The sequence below is a fragment of the Molothrus ater genome, chromosome 11 (assembly GCF_012460135.2).
Source record: "Molothrus ater isolate BHLD 08-10-18 breed brown headed cowbird chromosome 11, BPBGC_Mater_1.1, whole genome shotgun sequence".
Classification (NCBI taxonomy): Eukaryota; Metazoa; Chordata; class Aves; order Passeriformes; family Icteridae; genus Molothrus; species Molothrus ater.
The window spans coordinates 6,181,749-6,194,820 of record NC_050488.2 but is presented as its reverse complement, the minus strand read 5'-3'; the positions used below and the strand labels follow the sequence as shown (position 1 = coordinate 6,194,820).

The window sequence follows — 13,072 nt, the reverse complement described above, 5'->3', positions numbered from 1 at the left end:
TGGGAGGATTTGATGCTGGGAAGCCCTTGAGAATTTGGGTGAGGTTTATTCTAAGGCACTAAACAGAGGAGGGGGGATGGTTTCCTTTCACTGGGCTGTATGGAGTTTGCAGCTCCCACACACAAGCAGCAGTTCAGGTGGTGGGAGAAGCCCCTCCAAGCAGCCTTTTGCTTTCCCTGCCAGAACAATGGAGGCTGCAGCCCCTTTGGGCTGTGCAAGTACACAGGCCCTGGCACTCGGAACTGCTCCTGCTCCTGGCACAGCATTGGAGATGGCTTCACCTGCCGTGGCAAAATGCATCAGGTGAGAGCCTGTGCTGCACCTTCTGTGTCCCCTGCCCTGCAGCAAAACCACTCCCTCCTCTCAGATCTTGGTGTCACATTGACACGTGTGTGGTGTGGGAGAGGAGACAGGTGCTTTGAGCAAACTCTCCATAAATCATAGGTGTGTTTGGTGTGCCAGCTATGGACATGGCAAAGTGACTTTGTTCCAAAGGGAAGAAACACTCTACTGCTGTCAGCAACATTGGCCATACCTCCAGGGGACTGATTGCTTCATGTCATAAACAAATGGGAGTAATCTTGTTTTTTCCCAAGACAACTCACTTCTGCCCAGTGGGATGAGGGCAGGTGTCCCCTGTGGCCGTACCAGGACTTGGGACCCAGCCTGGTGGCCAGCAGTCTGTGTCCAGTTCTGTTGCCAGTACAATGGCTGTCCTTGGGCAAGCTGGTGACCTTTTCAGGCAGTGCCAAACAAAGCAGTGACCACAGCAGAGCTGTGAGGAAAGAGTGTGTGCCTCTGCTCTTACTGAAAGTCAGTGTGGTGAGGAGAAGTCCTTTGCCTTCTAGGGTATGTCTGCCCTCTGGACAGCATCCCAGAACTGGCAGTGGCAGCACAGTGAGATTAAAGCAGAGATTTTGTGAAGCACTCGAGGTGTCCCACGAGCACAGGGCAGTTACCCATGAGAGGTGCCGCAGGTCCAGCCAGCTTTCATCTTCTGGCCACTCCATCCTGCAGCACTTGTGAATGGTGCAGGCAGAGCTCACTGCAGCACCCATGGCATCTGTGCCTGCAGAGCTGGTGAGGGAGGGAGGGAGGGAAGATCACTGTGGTGTGCCAGGAGAACTGGCGTCTCTTGGGGTGGGAGAGTGACCCAGAGTGGAAGGAGCAGGTCACTGTGCTGGCTGGGGAGGAACCAGTGGAAGGGACCCTGCTAACACCAGCTGATTCCCTTTGTTTAAGGAGCTCGGAAGGATTCCAGATGCATCCATGTTCTTTAGGATGATACAGGTTGGTGAGAGCTTTGTCCTTGTCTCTGTGTAGTAAATCCCACCTAGGGCTTTCTGCAAAGGATCTTGCTAACTGGAACAATGTTTTCTGCTCCCCTTCCCATTAATGCTCTTCTAACACAGGCAGAAAGCATCAAAGAGCTCAGTGGGGCAGGGCCTTTCACTATCTTCGTCCCACAGACAGATTTCATAGGAAACACCACAGTGGTAAGTGCCCTCCCATGCCAACTCTGTTGGGTGTTTGACAGCTCCAGTTGTGGCAATGTCCCCCCTAGGACTGCTCTGCTCAGTGAACCAAAGCCAAGGGGCTGCACCATGGAGAGGTAAAGGCATCCATCCACTGTTCTCCATCAGTGTAAAAGCAGAAGTTTGGAGGCATCTCACTGAGGAGACAACCTGGACATATCTCCTCTTGTAAGGAGATATGACTATCATCTCTTGTTGGAGATGACATCTTGTGGGCCTCAGAGGCACTGTGCCAGATCAGTGGTGTGTGGTGGCTTTGGTGCCCATGGGGCTGGTAACAACAAGGCTCCCATCATCTGTGACAGACCCCTTACTCCTTCTCAGGAATAATAGAATGGCAGCTTTTTGGTGTCAGTGTAATAGAATATCCTGACCCCATCACTGACTAGTCAAGCTGGTTGAAATTTCCCAAAGCTGTCAAATGGTTTTGTGTCTTCAGTGTGTTTTGGGGGGACCATCTTCCCTTCAGGGATGAGTCAGAGGGAACTCAGGCAGTCCAGGTCTCCCTCATTGGGGCGGGGGGGCCCTGTGTGCAAGGCAAAGTGCCCTGGTGTGACCTCACTCTGTTTTCTGTCTGCAGTTTGAGGAGTGGAAGAGCAGAGGCCTCCTCCGGGACCTGCTTCGCTACCACATGGTGGGCTGCCAGAAGCTGCTCTCCAGTGACCTGGAAGGCCAGGAGTCCCTTACATCTTTATCTGGCCACAAAATAAAGATCACAGTGAACGAGGTACTTCCCTTTGCAGTCCCATTTGTCAGGATGTCACTTTTCCTGTCGTGTGAAGGCGCTGTGGCTGTGGCAGGTGCTGGCTGTGCAGGCCTCAGCAGGTCCCCTCTCTCTCAGAATAGCATCACTCTCAACGAGGAAGCCACAGTGCTCACCAGTGACATCGTGGGTGTGAATGGGGTCATCCACTTCATCAACAAGATCCTCATTCCCAGTGACCTGCTGGGCCAGAACATCTCAAAGCTCTCACAGGTAAGGCTGGAGCCGTGCCCTGCTCTCAGGGCTGTGCTGAGCTCAGGGACAGGATCTGTCTCCCAGCAGAGCTGCCTCAGCCCAAAGCTGCCTGGGCTGCTCTTCCTCCCTGTCCCTGCCTGCCCAGGGGTTGTCTGAGGCCACAGATTTGGCTTGTGAAGGTGACAGCATTTGTGGGATATTTGGAACATAAGGAGCCTTTTCCATCATGAGGGAACAACAGTTCTGGATGTAGGCAGGAGGATCTTGTCCCATGCCAACCATGACACTCCTTTTCCAGCACAGAGCAGGTTGCAGCATGAGTTTGCCAATGTCTCTCTGTGACTCCTTAAGCAAGCATTAGGGGCTTAGAGAGCCTGCATTTTACAGAATGTAACACATTTACTGTGCACAACAGAGTGCTGGAATTCATCCCAGCTCCTGCCATAGCAGTGTCTATCCAGGATGAATCAGAAAGGTGGTGGCTGCTGAATGCCAGCCCTTTCCAGGCCAAACCATCAGCACGATGGTGACAGAGATAAATTTGTGTTTATGGGGAAGCCTTGGTGTCAGTTGTTTGCTTTCCTCCTGTGCAGCAGAACATCACGGAGGTGGCCGAGGCCTTTGGGTACAGCATTTACAGCAAGCTGCTGCAGGTGAGCCGCTGCCCCTGCCGCCCCGGGGAGGTGCTGCGTGCCGGGGCACGGTCACGGTGGGCTCGGGGCTCCCCCCTGGTGTCGCTGTGCTGTCGGGCAGGACGCGGAGCTGCTGCCGCTGCTCGCTAACCCCGTGCACAGACCCCTCACGCTGCTCTGGCCCACGGACGCCGCCTTCAGCGCCCTCCCGGAGAGCCGGCAGAAGTTCCTGTACCGCAGGGAGCACCGCGACGTGCTGGCCTCCTACCTCAAAGCACACATCATCAGGGACACCAAGGTAAACGGGACAGCACACAGCTGCCAGGGCCACAGCAGGTGCCGCTGTGGCTGTGTCAGAGTGACCTTGCCAAATACTCTGCTGCCATAGAGCACACAGTGCCACCCATTGTCTTGAGAAGACCCAAAGTTGTTTGAGCACTTGAGGCACCTACAGCATCATGGTGAACCTCTGGTGGTTGAGCTGAAACCTTCTGTCAGTCATCAGCTCCTGGGGAGCTGCAAGGCTCACAAACTTGCTCTTGTGTACAGGGCTATGAGCGAGGGGAGAGCCCAGCTGAGCAAAGCCAGGCCCTGCTTTTTCACACTGGCCTCTCACTGTGCAGGAATCTGGGACTAACCCAGCACAGCTGTGCTGTGCCACCCACACCAGCTTCAGGGACTGCCACATCACACCCCTCTGAGGCTGACCACTGACCCCTGCCCTCACCATGTCTTAAAATGAACTCCCAGTTCTGCCAGTCTCTCCTTCACGTTCTTCTTTTCCCCTCTTAGATTGTTGCTGGTAACGTGCCCCAGGTTGAAACCATACGGACCATGCACGGCTCCACCATCTCACTGAGCTGCAGCAAAGCCCACGTGGTGAGTGTTGGTGAATCCAGGCTTGGCTTCCCATGGAGCAAGTGTCCCTGGGAATGGCCATGGGGCATCTGGTGCTTCTGGCAGGGAGTGGACACAGAGCTGGGGTGCTTGCAGGCTGGGACAGCCCATTCCCTGGCTACAGCTGGGCTGTAGAGAGGCACAAGGCATGTCCAGCTGGCAGGGGAGTGCACAGGGATCTGGTACCTGCACATGAATGTCACAATGACCTGGCTGTATGGTGCCACAACCTCCAGAGAGCACTTGCTGCATGGACAGAGGCCATCCTTAGGAGAGGTGGCTGTGAAAATGTTAAATGGGAAGGGTGGTCAAGGACACATGCACAGAGATTTTGCAGTTCTTGGAGTGATTAAGAAGCCATGGCAGCCCAAACTGAGCCACTTCTGGGTGGTGCAGCCAGGATTGTAGGATGTACCAGAATCACAAGTTGCTTTCTTCCTCTGTTAGGGGGAGATTCTGGTGGGGAACAGTGACGCCACCATCATCCAGAGGCACATGGAGTTCAATGGGGGCATTGCTTATGGCATTGATAGATTGTTGGAGCCACCAGATCTGGGATCTCGGTGTGACGAGTTCACCCTGACTGAGCTGCCGGTGAGCACCTGGGATGGGCTGAATGAGGATCTGGGCCACCCATGCAGCCTGTGCCTGGGAACAGGGACCTCTGGAGGGCTTGCTGCCCTCCCTTGGCAAAGCTCTGAGCAGCCAAGAGAGGCAGCAGCATGGATTGAATTGTTGTGAGGTCTCTTTCTCCCCTCCACAGGGATCTGCAGAGAGCTGTGGACTCTGTGGCTTCGAGCCACCCTGCCCTGCTGGCTCCGTTCAACGGGTAAAGCTCACAGCTTTGTCACCAGGGAGGCCCAGAGGTGACAACCCCCACGTGCCCCTCATGTTTTAGCAGCATAATGAAGGCTCACCTGTGTGTGGCAAGCCCTTGGCTCAGTCACATGGTCCATGCCTTGCCCCAAGTCATGCAGGAGTTGGGCTGAAAAATATGGGGCCCAGTGGTCTTTGCTGGGTCAGTCCTGTGTGGGTGGCTCTGGGTGCTTTACAGCAAAAAAGCTCAGCCTGGGAGTGGCTCAGGGATCCCATGGTGAGCAGCCTTGGGAGGCAGTGGCTGTACCCCATTCTCACTGCTGGCTTCTGGCACAACCCTGAGGTTCCTCTGGGGCTCCATTGTCACCAGCCCCTGCATATGTTAGGAAGCCTCTGTTGCTTGCCATAAAACTGAATGAGTGGCACAAGAAAAGTCAGGGTGAGTTATCAGTGACCAGTGTGGCAATCTCTGTGTTCTGCCTGTTTCCTCACAGGGGGAAACCAGGCGCTGCTACTATTATGGAAACCACCTGCTGAGGAACACCTTCCTGTTCCACCACAACTCCCTCCTGCGGCCGGCCTGGCCCCCGCACTCCCCGTGGGACCCCTTCAGGAGACACTTCTCTTCCAGGGGGCCTCTCAGGAGAGGCTGCAGGAGGAGCTGCGTGTCCAGCCTCTGGGTCCCGCAGTGCTGTGCCAACCACTATGGCCGGGACTGTCGGGGTAAGAGCCACACCCTGTCCCGCCCGGCCCTGTCCCCTGCGGGAAGGTGACATTGCTGGTTCAGCACACCCGACATCCATGAGCGTGCTTCCCCGGAGAAGGGTGGGCAAAACCCCAGGCGGGGAGCCCCAGCCTGTAGAGGGCGCAGGGAGCAATACCCTGAGATTATGACAAGAGGTTCCCTTCCTTGGAGAATATCCTGTCTCTGCGAAGAGCCCTGGGCACAGGCCTGCTGGGGGTAGCTGTCAGACATATCACTCACCTCTAGATGTTGGCAATGCCAATCCCTGGCGTCTGCCCTCTGTGCCATGGGCAGCTTTCACATCCTTGGGTGAGTCTGCTGTTAGTGTGGGGCAGGAGAGCACAGACCCAGCGCACCACAGCAGGGCTTCTTCCCAGGCTGGAAGCTGTGTCAAATTTGCCCCTCTTGCCCCCATTTCTAAGGTTTCCTGTCATGAAATGTCCCCAGCACTCAGTGCCCAGACTGCTGAGCTGTCTGCGGTCCGAGCACCCCGTGAGCAGCAGCTCAGGGCACCGGGTGTGCGGGGTCCGAGGGGAGGGGGCAAAGGGACCCTCCAGCACAGCGTCCCTTTGTCACCAGAGCCTCACTAAGGTGCCCCATTTGCAGCGTGCCCAGGAGGATTGGAGGCGCCGTGCAACAACCGTGGGACCTGCGATGACAAAATCGGCGGCTCAGGGGTCTGCAACTGCAGCCAGGAGTTCATCGGGACGGGCTGCGAGCTCTGCGCGCCCGGCAGATACGGCCCGGAATGCCGAGGTACCGCGGCTGGGCGGGGCGGGGGCGGCGCTGGCCTCAGCCCCTCGCAGCACGCGGCTGATAAGGGCACAGCGTCAGAGCCCTCCTCGTTTGTTGAGCACAGCTGAGAGCCCCGGTTTGGGAGAAACTATTTCTATGTGCTGTGAGCTGGGGGATGCAGAAGTTGTGATGAACCCCGTTAAGAAAGAGGACATGCTCAGCAGGGACCTGTGCCATGTGAGACAAAAGCAAAGAGAGGGAAAAGAGAATTCTTCATCCTCCCATCCCAAACCAGGCCTCACGGGTTCTCAAGAAAAGTTTCAGAGTGAGAAACACATTCCAGAAATGCCCAGGGGAGAGGACTGATGGGGTACTGTGGGTGCAGAGGCTTCTCTTCCTCTGTGGAGGGCATGTGTGACAGGGGGCCAGGACTGGCAGGAAGGGATGTGTGGGGCTCCTGTGCCCACCTTCACACCTGTCCACAATGCCACATTTCTGCCACGTGGCTGTCCCAGGGCCCTTCCACCAAGTCATAAATGCTGTGTTTGTCCATTCCTCACAGAGTGCAACTGTACTGAGAATGGTGTGTGCAATGGAGGCCTGCACGGCGACGGCTTCTGCTTCTGTGCCGAGGGCTGGACTGGGGAGCGCTGTGAAACCAGACTGGGTGAGGGGTGCTCAGCCATTCCCTGGGACCCACCTGCTGTTCCCTGGGACCTGCTGCCACATGGCTGCTTTCCCAGGAGCTGAGTAGTTCAAGCAGCTGTTCAGAAAGATCTCCAAAAAGGAGCTCTCAGTTGTGAGGCTCATCCCGAGATCTGCCACATGCTGTTGAATTTCACAAGGGGTTGGGTGGTGAGGAGAAAAGCTCTGCTGGATCATGAGCAAGTCCCTGAGCTCAGAGGTGTTCCAGGCAGGGCTCAAGGCTGAGGTGAAGAAGAGGTGTGTTCGATGGAGTAACAAACCTCTGTGTTTGGGCAAGGCACCTGCAGAAGAGGACAGAGGGAGGGACAGAAGTGGGAGTGTGGGGTAGGTGGCCTGGGGCAGAGGCTGGTGGTGGCAGCCGTGCCCGTGTCACAGTCCTGCGGTCACTGTGAGCCGGGTGTGTTCTGGTTTCAGTGGTGACACCCACCTGCTCTCCGCCGTGCCACGCCCAGGCCGCCTGCCGCGCCGGGAACCTCTGCGAGTGCGACCTGCACTACGAGGGGGACGGGAGAACCTGCTCAGGTACGGCTGGGCTGCAGCGGGGGCGGACACGGGGGCAGGACAGCAGGTGACCGTCTGCCGATGGCCACGTCGGCGTGACAACTGGCAGGACAGCCAGGCTGCCCCCCAGGACACCTCATGAGACGGTTTAGTTAACCCAGGCTTCCCTCCGCAGTGATCGACATGTGCAGCCAGGACAACGGGGGCTGTGCCAGGCACGCACAGTGCTCACAATCGGGCGTGAACGTGTCCTGCGCCTGCAGCCCCGGCTACCGAGGGGACGGCTACATCTGCGAGCCCATCGACCGCTGTGCCGACGGCAGGAATGGGGACTGCAGCGAGCACGCCCGCTGCATCAGCACCGGCCCGGTGAGCGCGGCCCCGAGGGCCGGGGACATCCGTGTGCCTGGGAGAGCTGCCCAGCTGGGTGCCCGGGGACAGCCCTGTGACAGTGCCCCCCTCCTGCAGTCCCCTGCCCCTCCTCTCCGGTGCCCTCAGGTGCTGCGCTCATCCTGCGGGTGCTTACCAGCAGGCAGGGGCTGTGCTGCTGTGACAGTTCTGGGGCTGAGGCTGTTTTCCCCCACTTCTCTGTCTAAGGAGCAAGAGCTGTGTCAGTTGTGTCATTCCTGGGCTGGTTTGGGGGCTCCTGAATGGTCTACAAGGACAATGCTGGCCATTTCTGCAGAAGAACCAAAGCTGATCACCACAGGCTAGAAGATAGGATTGGGAGCATGGTGTAGTGCAAGAGTCAGGAGCCATGTACCTCAAAGCTCAGCTCAAACAAACAGCACGTGCCAAGGACTCGATGTGACATTGCCTGGGTGGGGGTAGGACAAGGCCATGTGGCCTGTCACAGCTCTGTCACAGCATATAGAGGCATTCTGAAGGCTCATCCCCATCCTCACAGGGATGCAAGGATCCCCAGTGTGTTTGCATTCACACAATGCCACCCTTCCCTTGTGCTGCAGAACGAGCGGCGCTGCGAGTGCAAGCAGGGCTATGTCGGAGATGGGATCCAGTGCCTGGAGGAGGTGGTGCCCCCCACAGACCGGTGCCTGGACGCCAATGGGCAGTGCCACCGCGAGGCCATCTGCACTGACCTGCACTTCCATGGTGAGTGTGCTCAGCCCTGCTGGCCAGGGATGCTGTTCCATGGAGAGGCCACATTCCCTCATCCTCCACCTTTGGCCTGGAGCTCCCCTCAGGAGAGCTGCAGGGTGGGATGGCCAAGGGGACAGGGGCTCATCTCTGTAGCTTGGCAAGGTTTTCACATTTTCCTTTTCCCTACATGTCATATGGGGAGGGTGAGCCATCCTTGTCTGCTCCATGTGACGTGGCCTCTGGTGGCAGTGGCTCCCGTGTGGGGGGCGAGAAGCTCAGAGGAAGCCTCTCCCTCACTCGTGCCCTGTCCACATCCCACCCTCCTTGGCAGTGCTGCCCACGGTCACACACGTGGCTGCCCAGGGAGGTGGCTCGGTGTGTCCTGTACTGATGTTCCTGGGCTTTGATATTTTGCAGATAAGACCATGGGTGTGTTTCACCTGCAGTCACCCCGAAAAAAGTATGACTTCACCTACGAGCAGGCTCAGGCAGCCTGTGCTGCAGAAGGCGCTTCCCTGGCCACATTCCAGCAGCTGGGAGCAGCGCAGCAGGTCAGGACAGGGGTGGCTCTGTCCCCTGTGGGGCTGGGACAGGCCATGCATCTCCCAGAGCCTGGGCCAGCCCAGTGGGTGGGTGACATGTGGGTGGGTGACCTCTCAGCCCCTCAGCCAGGCCCTGTTGCTCCATCTATATCCATGAAACAGGAGGGCTGGTGGGTCTTGGCAGGCACACTGGGATGGGACTTGTGACTGTGCCCAACACTTTGGGTGTTGGGGGTATGGTGGATGAGGCACACTAAGAATGTTCATTGGGGCAGAAAATCTGGGACAGAGCTATTTTTAATCTAATCGTTGGTTTTCCTCTTCTAGATGGGATTCCATCTGTGCTTGGTGGGTTGGCTGGACAATGGCACAGCTGGATACCCCACAGCCTACCCCAACCCCAGCTGTGGGTCCAGCCGTGTGGGCATTGTGGACTACGGCTCCCGAAGCAACCTGAGCGAGACCTGGGATGCGTTCTGCTACCGGGAGAAGGGTGAGGGTGCCAGCACTTCCCTGGGGACAGTCCTGTGCCAGTCCTGTGCACACCTCCTCTCCCCATGGCCATGTCCAGAGGGAACATGATGAGGGTATCAGAAATCAAAAGGTGCTTGGTGCAGCCAGCACTGGTGATCCCATCAGAGCCTGGTGTTCTTTGCAGATGTGACCTGCAGCTGCCGTGATGGGTTTGTGGGAGATGGGTACTGGTGCAGTGGGAAACTGCCCGATGTGCTCGCAGACCAGGACCGCTTCTCCACCTTCTATTCCGTAAGCAAGGCTCTCCTGGTGCTGCAGGAGCAGCCAGGCAGAGGGAGGGACCAGCTGGGACAGGGAGGAGTTGGGGTTTGGGCTGTCTGCAAGGTAAAGGCTACAGACACAGAGGGGGCTTCTTTCCATGGCTGGGGAGGTTTCTGGGCTGGGGAAGGGGATGGCATTGTGCTACCAGCAGTGTGCTGATGGGGAAGATCTCCCATCTCTTCCAGATGTTGCTCAATTTTGCCAATGACACAGAAGAAGGACTGGATTTTTTCATGTATTTGTCTGATGTCTCTGCTCCCAAAACTCTCTTTGCCCCTCTGAATTCTGGCTTTGCAGATAATGAGGTAAGCAAGCAGGGTTGAACTATCAGAGCCCCAGAGGAGAGCAAGTGTCACCAAAGCTGGCATGACAGTGTGAAATAGTCTGGGGATGGAGGAGGAATGTGGGTCAGAGAGGATCAGTGGATTGGAGGCCTCCAGTCCAACCATTCCCTCAGAAAAGCCATTTAGGTCAGGATGCTCAGAGCCTTCTCCAGCTGAGCTTTGACAATCCTACGGGTGGCAAATCCCCTCTGCTCTGCACAGTTCTGTGCTATCTGTGAATGGAGCTGTCTGTGGCCATGAGAGAGCCTGGGCTTGGCTGGGGGGCTGCACAGTAGCAGGGAAAGGGAAAGACCAGCTCATCCATTTCTCACCCCTGTGCACTGGTGCTTATTCAGACACTGACAGGAGAAGAACTGATGCTCCACGTGTCCTCCAGCAATGTCATCCTCTTCAGCTTCAACCTCACAACGGGCACCATCATCCCATCCCAGTCAGGATATGACCTGCATGTATCAGAGCTCCCAGCAAGCAACAGCACAAAGCACTCAGTAGGTTTAGCCTTGGCAGAGGGCAAAAAATGCCACAAGTTTTCACCACATCTCTTTTGAGACAGGGAATGATGGGGAGCCTTTCTGGGCAGGTGACATCATCTGTGTCCTGTGCTGTAGGACGTCAAGGGGATCAATGACACGATGATTGTGGAGTGGGACATCGTAGCTTTCAATGGCATCATTCACGTGATAGCAGAGCCGCTGAGGATCCCACCGCCCCTTGTTCACCTTGGCCAGGTGAGCCCGGGGCACGAACAGGGCTGGCATCAGGCCTGGGGATGATGTGACAGAGTCATCCCAAGAGCTGGCCTTGTCCTCTGCTCCTGGTACGGCTCTTTTTGGGAGGGCTGCCCACAGCATCACTGCGGAGCAGCAGCAGGGGCGGTGCCATCGCTGTGCCGGGGCAGCGCCGTCAGGGGGCCGCTGTTTTGGCACAGGTGAACGGTGCGGGGCCGGGCTCCGTGGCCACGGGGACGTTGTCAGCGTTGTGCTTCGCGCTGGTGCTGCTTGCCGGTGCCGGCGCCGCCTACTACTACGTGAGGAGGCGGCGGCAGCAGGGGCAGTTCGGGTACTATCAGGTACGGGCGAGCTGGGGAGCGGGACGGGGGCCGAGGGCGGTGGATGGAGCCGGGGGTCGGGCGGATCGGCCGGGGCCGGTGCGGGGTGCAGGGTCCCGGTGCCGGGTGCGGGTGGCTGCGTGCGAGAGGGCGGGAGGGCGGGCCGCCAGGGGGAGCCCGTGGGAGACAACGGGCAGGGGGTGGGCGGGGCTTTCCGGGCCCGGTGCCGCAGCGCCGCCCACCCGGCGCTCCCGCTGCAGGCCGATCTCCGCGGGGACGAGGAGCACGAGGAGGAGGAGGAGGAGGCGGCGGCGGCGCGGCCCCGGCCGGACCGCGCGGGCCCGCGCACCGCCAGGCCCCGCCCGCAGCGGCCGCTCGTGGCCATTCCCAACCCGCTGTACGGCGGCCACGCCCCCGACTACGAACCGCTGCACGTGAGCCACGCCCCGCCCCGCCCCGCTCCCTCCGCCCCGCCCCGCCCCGCGCTCACGCCGCGCTCTCTGCCCCGCAGGACCCGCCCCTGGCGGACACCGGCACCGACCCCCGCGGGTTCCCGCAGTGACCCCGCGCGGCCCCGACCCGACCGCACCGCACCGCGGGGAAATAAACAGCTCAGCGCCACCGGCTGTGCCCGCGCCTGCCTCGCCGCCCCGGCCCCGGCCTCCCACCGCCCGCCCCGCCGCTACCGGCCGCCCCCAGCAGGTGGGAGCTCCAGCCCCTCGTGCCCCCGCCCACGCCTGTCACGGCCCCGTACAAGGTGGTGCCTGCACGAGGTCGAGCAACCACAGCCCAGTTCAGCCGCTCCCAGGGACGGCCCCTCCGTGCTCACGTGCAGCATCCCCCGGGGCCCGCCGGGCCTCGCTCCCCTGCCCCGTGGTCAGGTGCGAGTGTCGTCCGTCACCACCCCGAACACCCTCTGGGACACACCTTTCACCTTTCCGGGTGTCCCCGGCCAGCACTGCCGCTGTAAGGGCAGCACTGCTCCGTGCTGATCGCCCTCCGACCAGCCTCGCTCTTCAGCCCAGGCTGCCCTCGGTCACGCCCCCAGGGCAGGCAGAGAAGCGGGTTAGTCAGTTAGTGACACATGCTGCAGACGTTTATTGAGCTACACACTACGCACAGCACAAAGACAATGCCACATGCAACTACTACAGGTTTTTGATTAGAGCAGCCCCGTTAACAGATTGTCCAAGCCACTGAGTTGAGCACAAGGCATCTTGAAAGTGTGCGATAGGCTGGCACATGGCACAAAGACAAGGCAGTGACAGACAAGTGACAGACTGACAGGCCAGCCTGGCACAGCACTGGGGAGGAACAGGTAGGAGAAGAGTGTGTGTGTGTGTGTGTGTGTGACTCACTGAGGGTTGCTGACACACGCAGCACCTTTCTCTGAGTCACAGGTCCTGGCACAGGGTCCTCCACACTGCCCTGGTTTCTCTCCCTCAGCTGCCCCCACACTGACACGCCCAGCCCCTACAGCCATCAGCACAGCCCAGTGCTCACACACCCCTAGTGCCCAGCTCCCTCCAAACCCACAGCCCTTACCCACTCTGCAGTCACTCACTCACCTCCTCTGTGCCTGCTCGCTGACAGGCCCTCCTTCTTCTGTCCCCTCTCTCCTCTGTCACCTCAACACCGACTGTCCCTGAGCAAGCTGGCACTGTCACCCTTGTTGCCATCTGCAAGTGGTGCAGCAGTGAGGGGAGGAGGAGGAGGAC

At 58.8% G+C, this 13,072-nt stretch overlaps 1 protein-coding gene across 1 annotated transcript in view; it reads left to right on the top strand.

The window, feature by feature from the left end:
• Positions 1–11,975, top strand: part of STAB1 (stabilin 1) — a 50,545-nt gene extending 38,570 nt beyond the window's left edge. Inside the window, 25 exon segments of the mRNA XM_036390702.2 lie at positions 184–303; positions 1,243–1,290; positions 1,413–1,496; positions 2,116–2,262; positions 2,377–2,511; positions 3,087–3,146; positions 3,247–3,423; positions 3,918–4,004; positions 4,470–4,616; positions 4,786–4,851; positions 5,333–5,561; positions 6,190–6,339; positions 6,881–6,985; positions 7,438–7,545; positions 7,700–7,893; positions 8,493–8,637; positions 9,043–9,176; positions 9,495–9,660; positions 9,826–9,932; positions 10,148–10,267; positions 10,642–10,794; positions 10,915–11,034; positions 11,235–11,375; positions 11,615–11,788; positions 11,866–11,975. Of these exon segments, the coding sequence (XP_036246595.1) occupies positions 184–303; positions 1,243–1,290; positions 1,413–1,496; positions 2,116–2,262; positions 2,377–2,511; positions 3,087–3,146; positions 3,247–3,423; positions 3,918–4,004; positions 4,470–4,616; positions 4,786–4,851; positions 5,333–5,561; positions 6,190–6,339; positions 6,881–6,985; positions 7,438–7,545; positions 7,700–7,893; positions 8,493–8,637; positions 9,043–9,176; positions 9,495–9,660; positions 9,826–9,932; positions 10,148–10,267; positions 10,642–10,794; positions 10,915–11,034; positions 11,235–11,375; positions 11,615–11,788; positions 11,866–11,916 (3,168 nt within the window). The 3' untranslated portion in view covers positions 11,917–11,975.
• Positions 11,976–13,072: the final 1,097 nt, after the last annotated feature.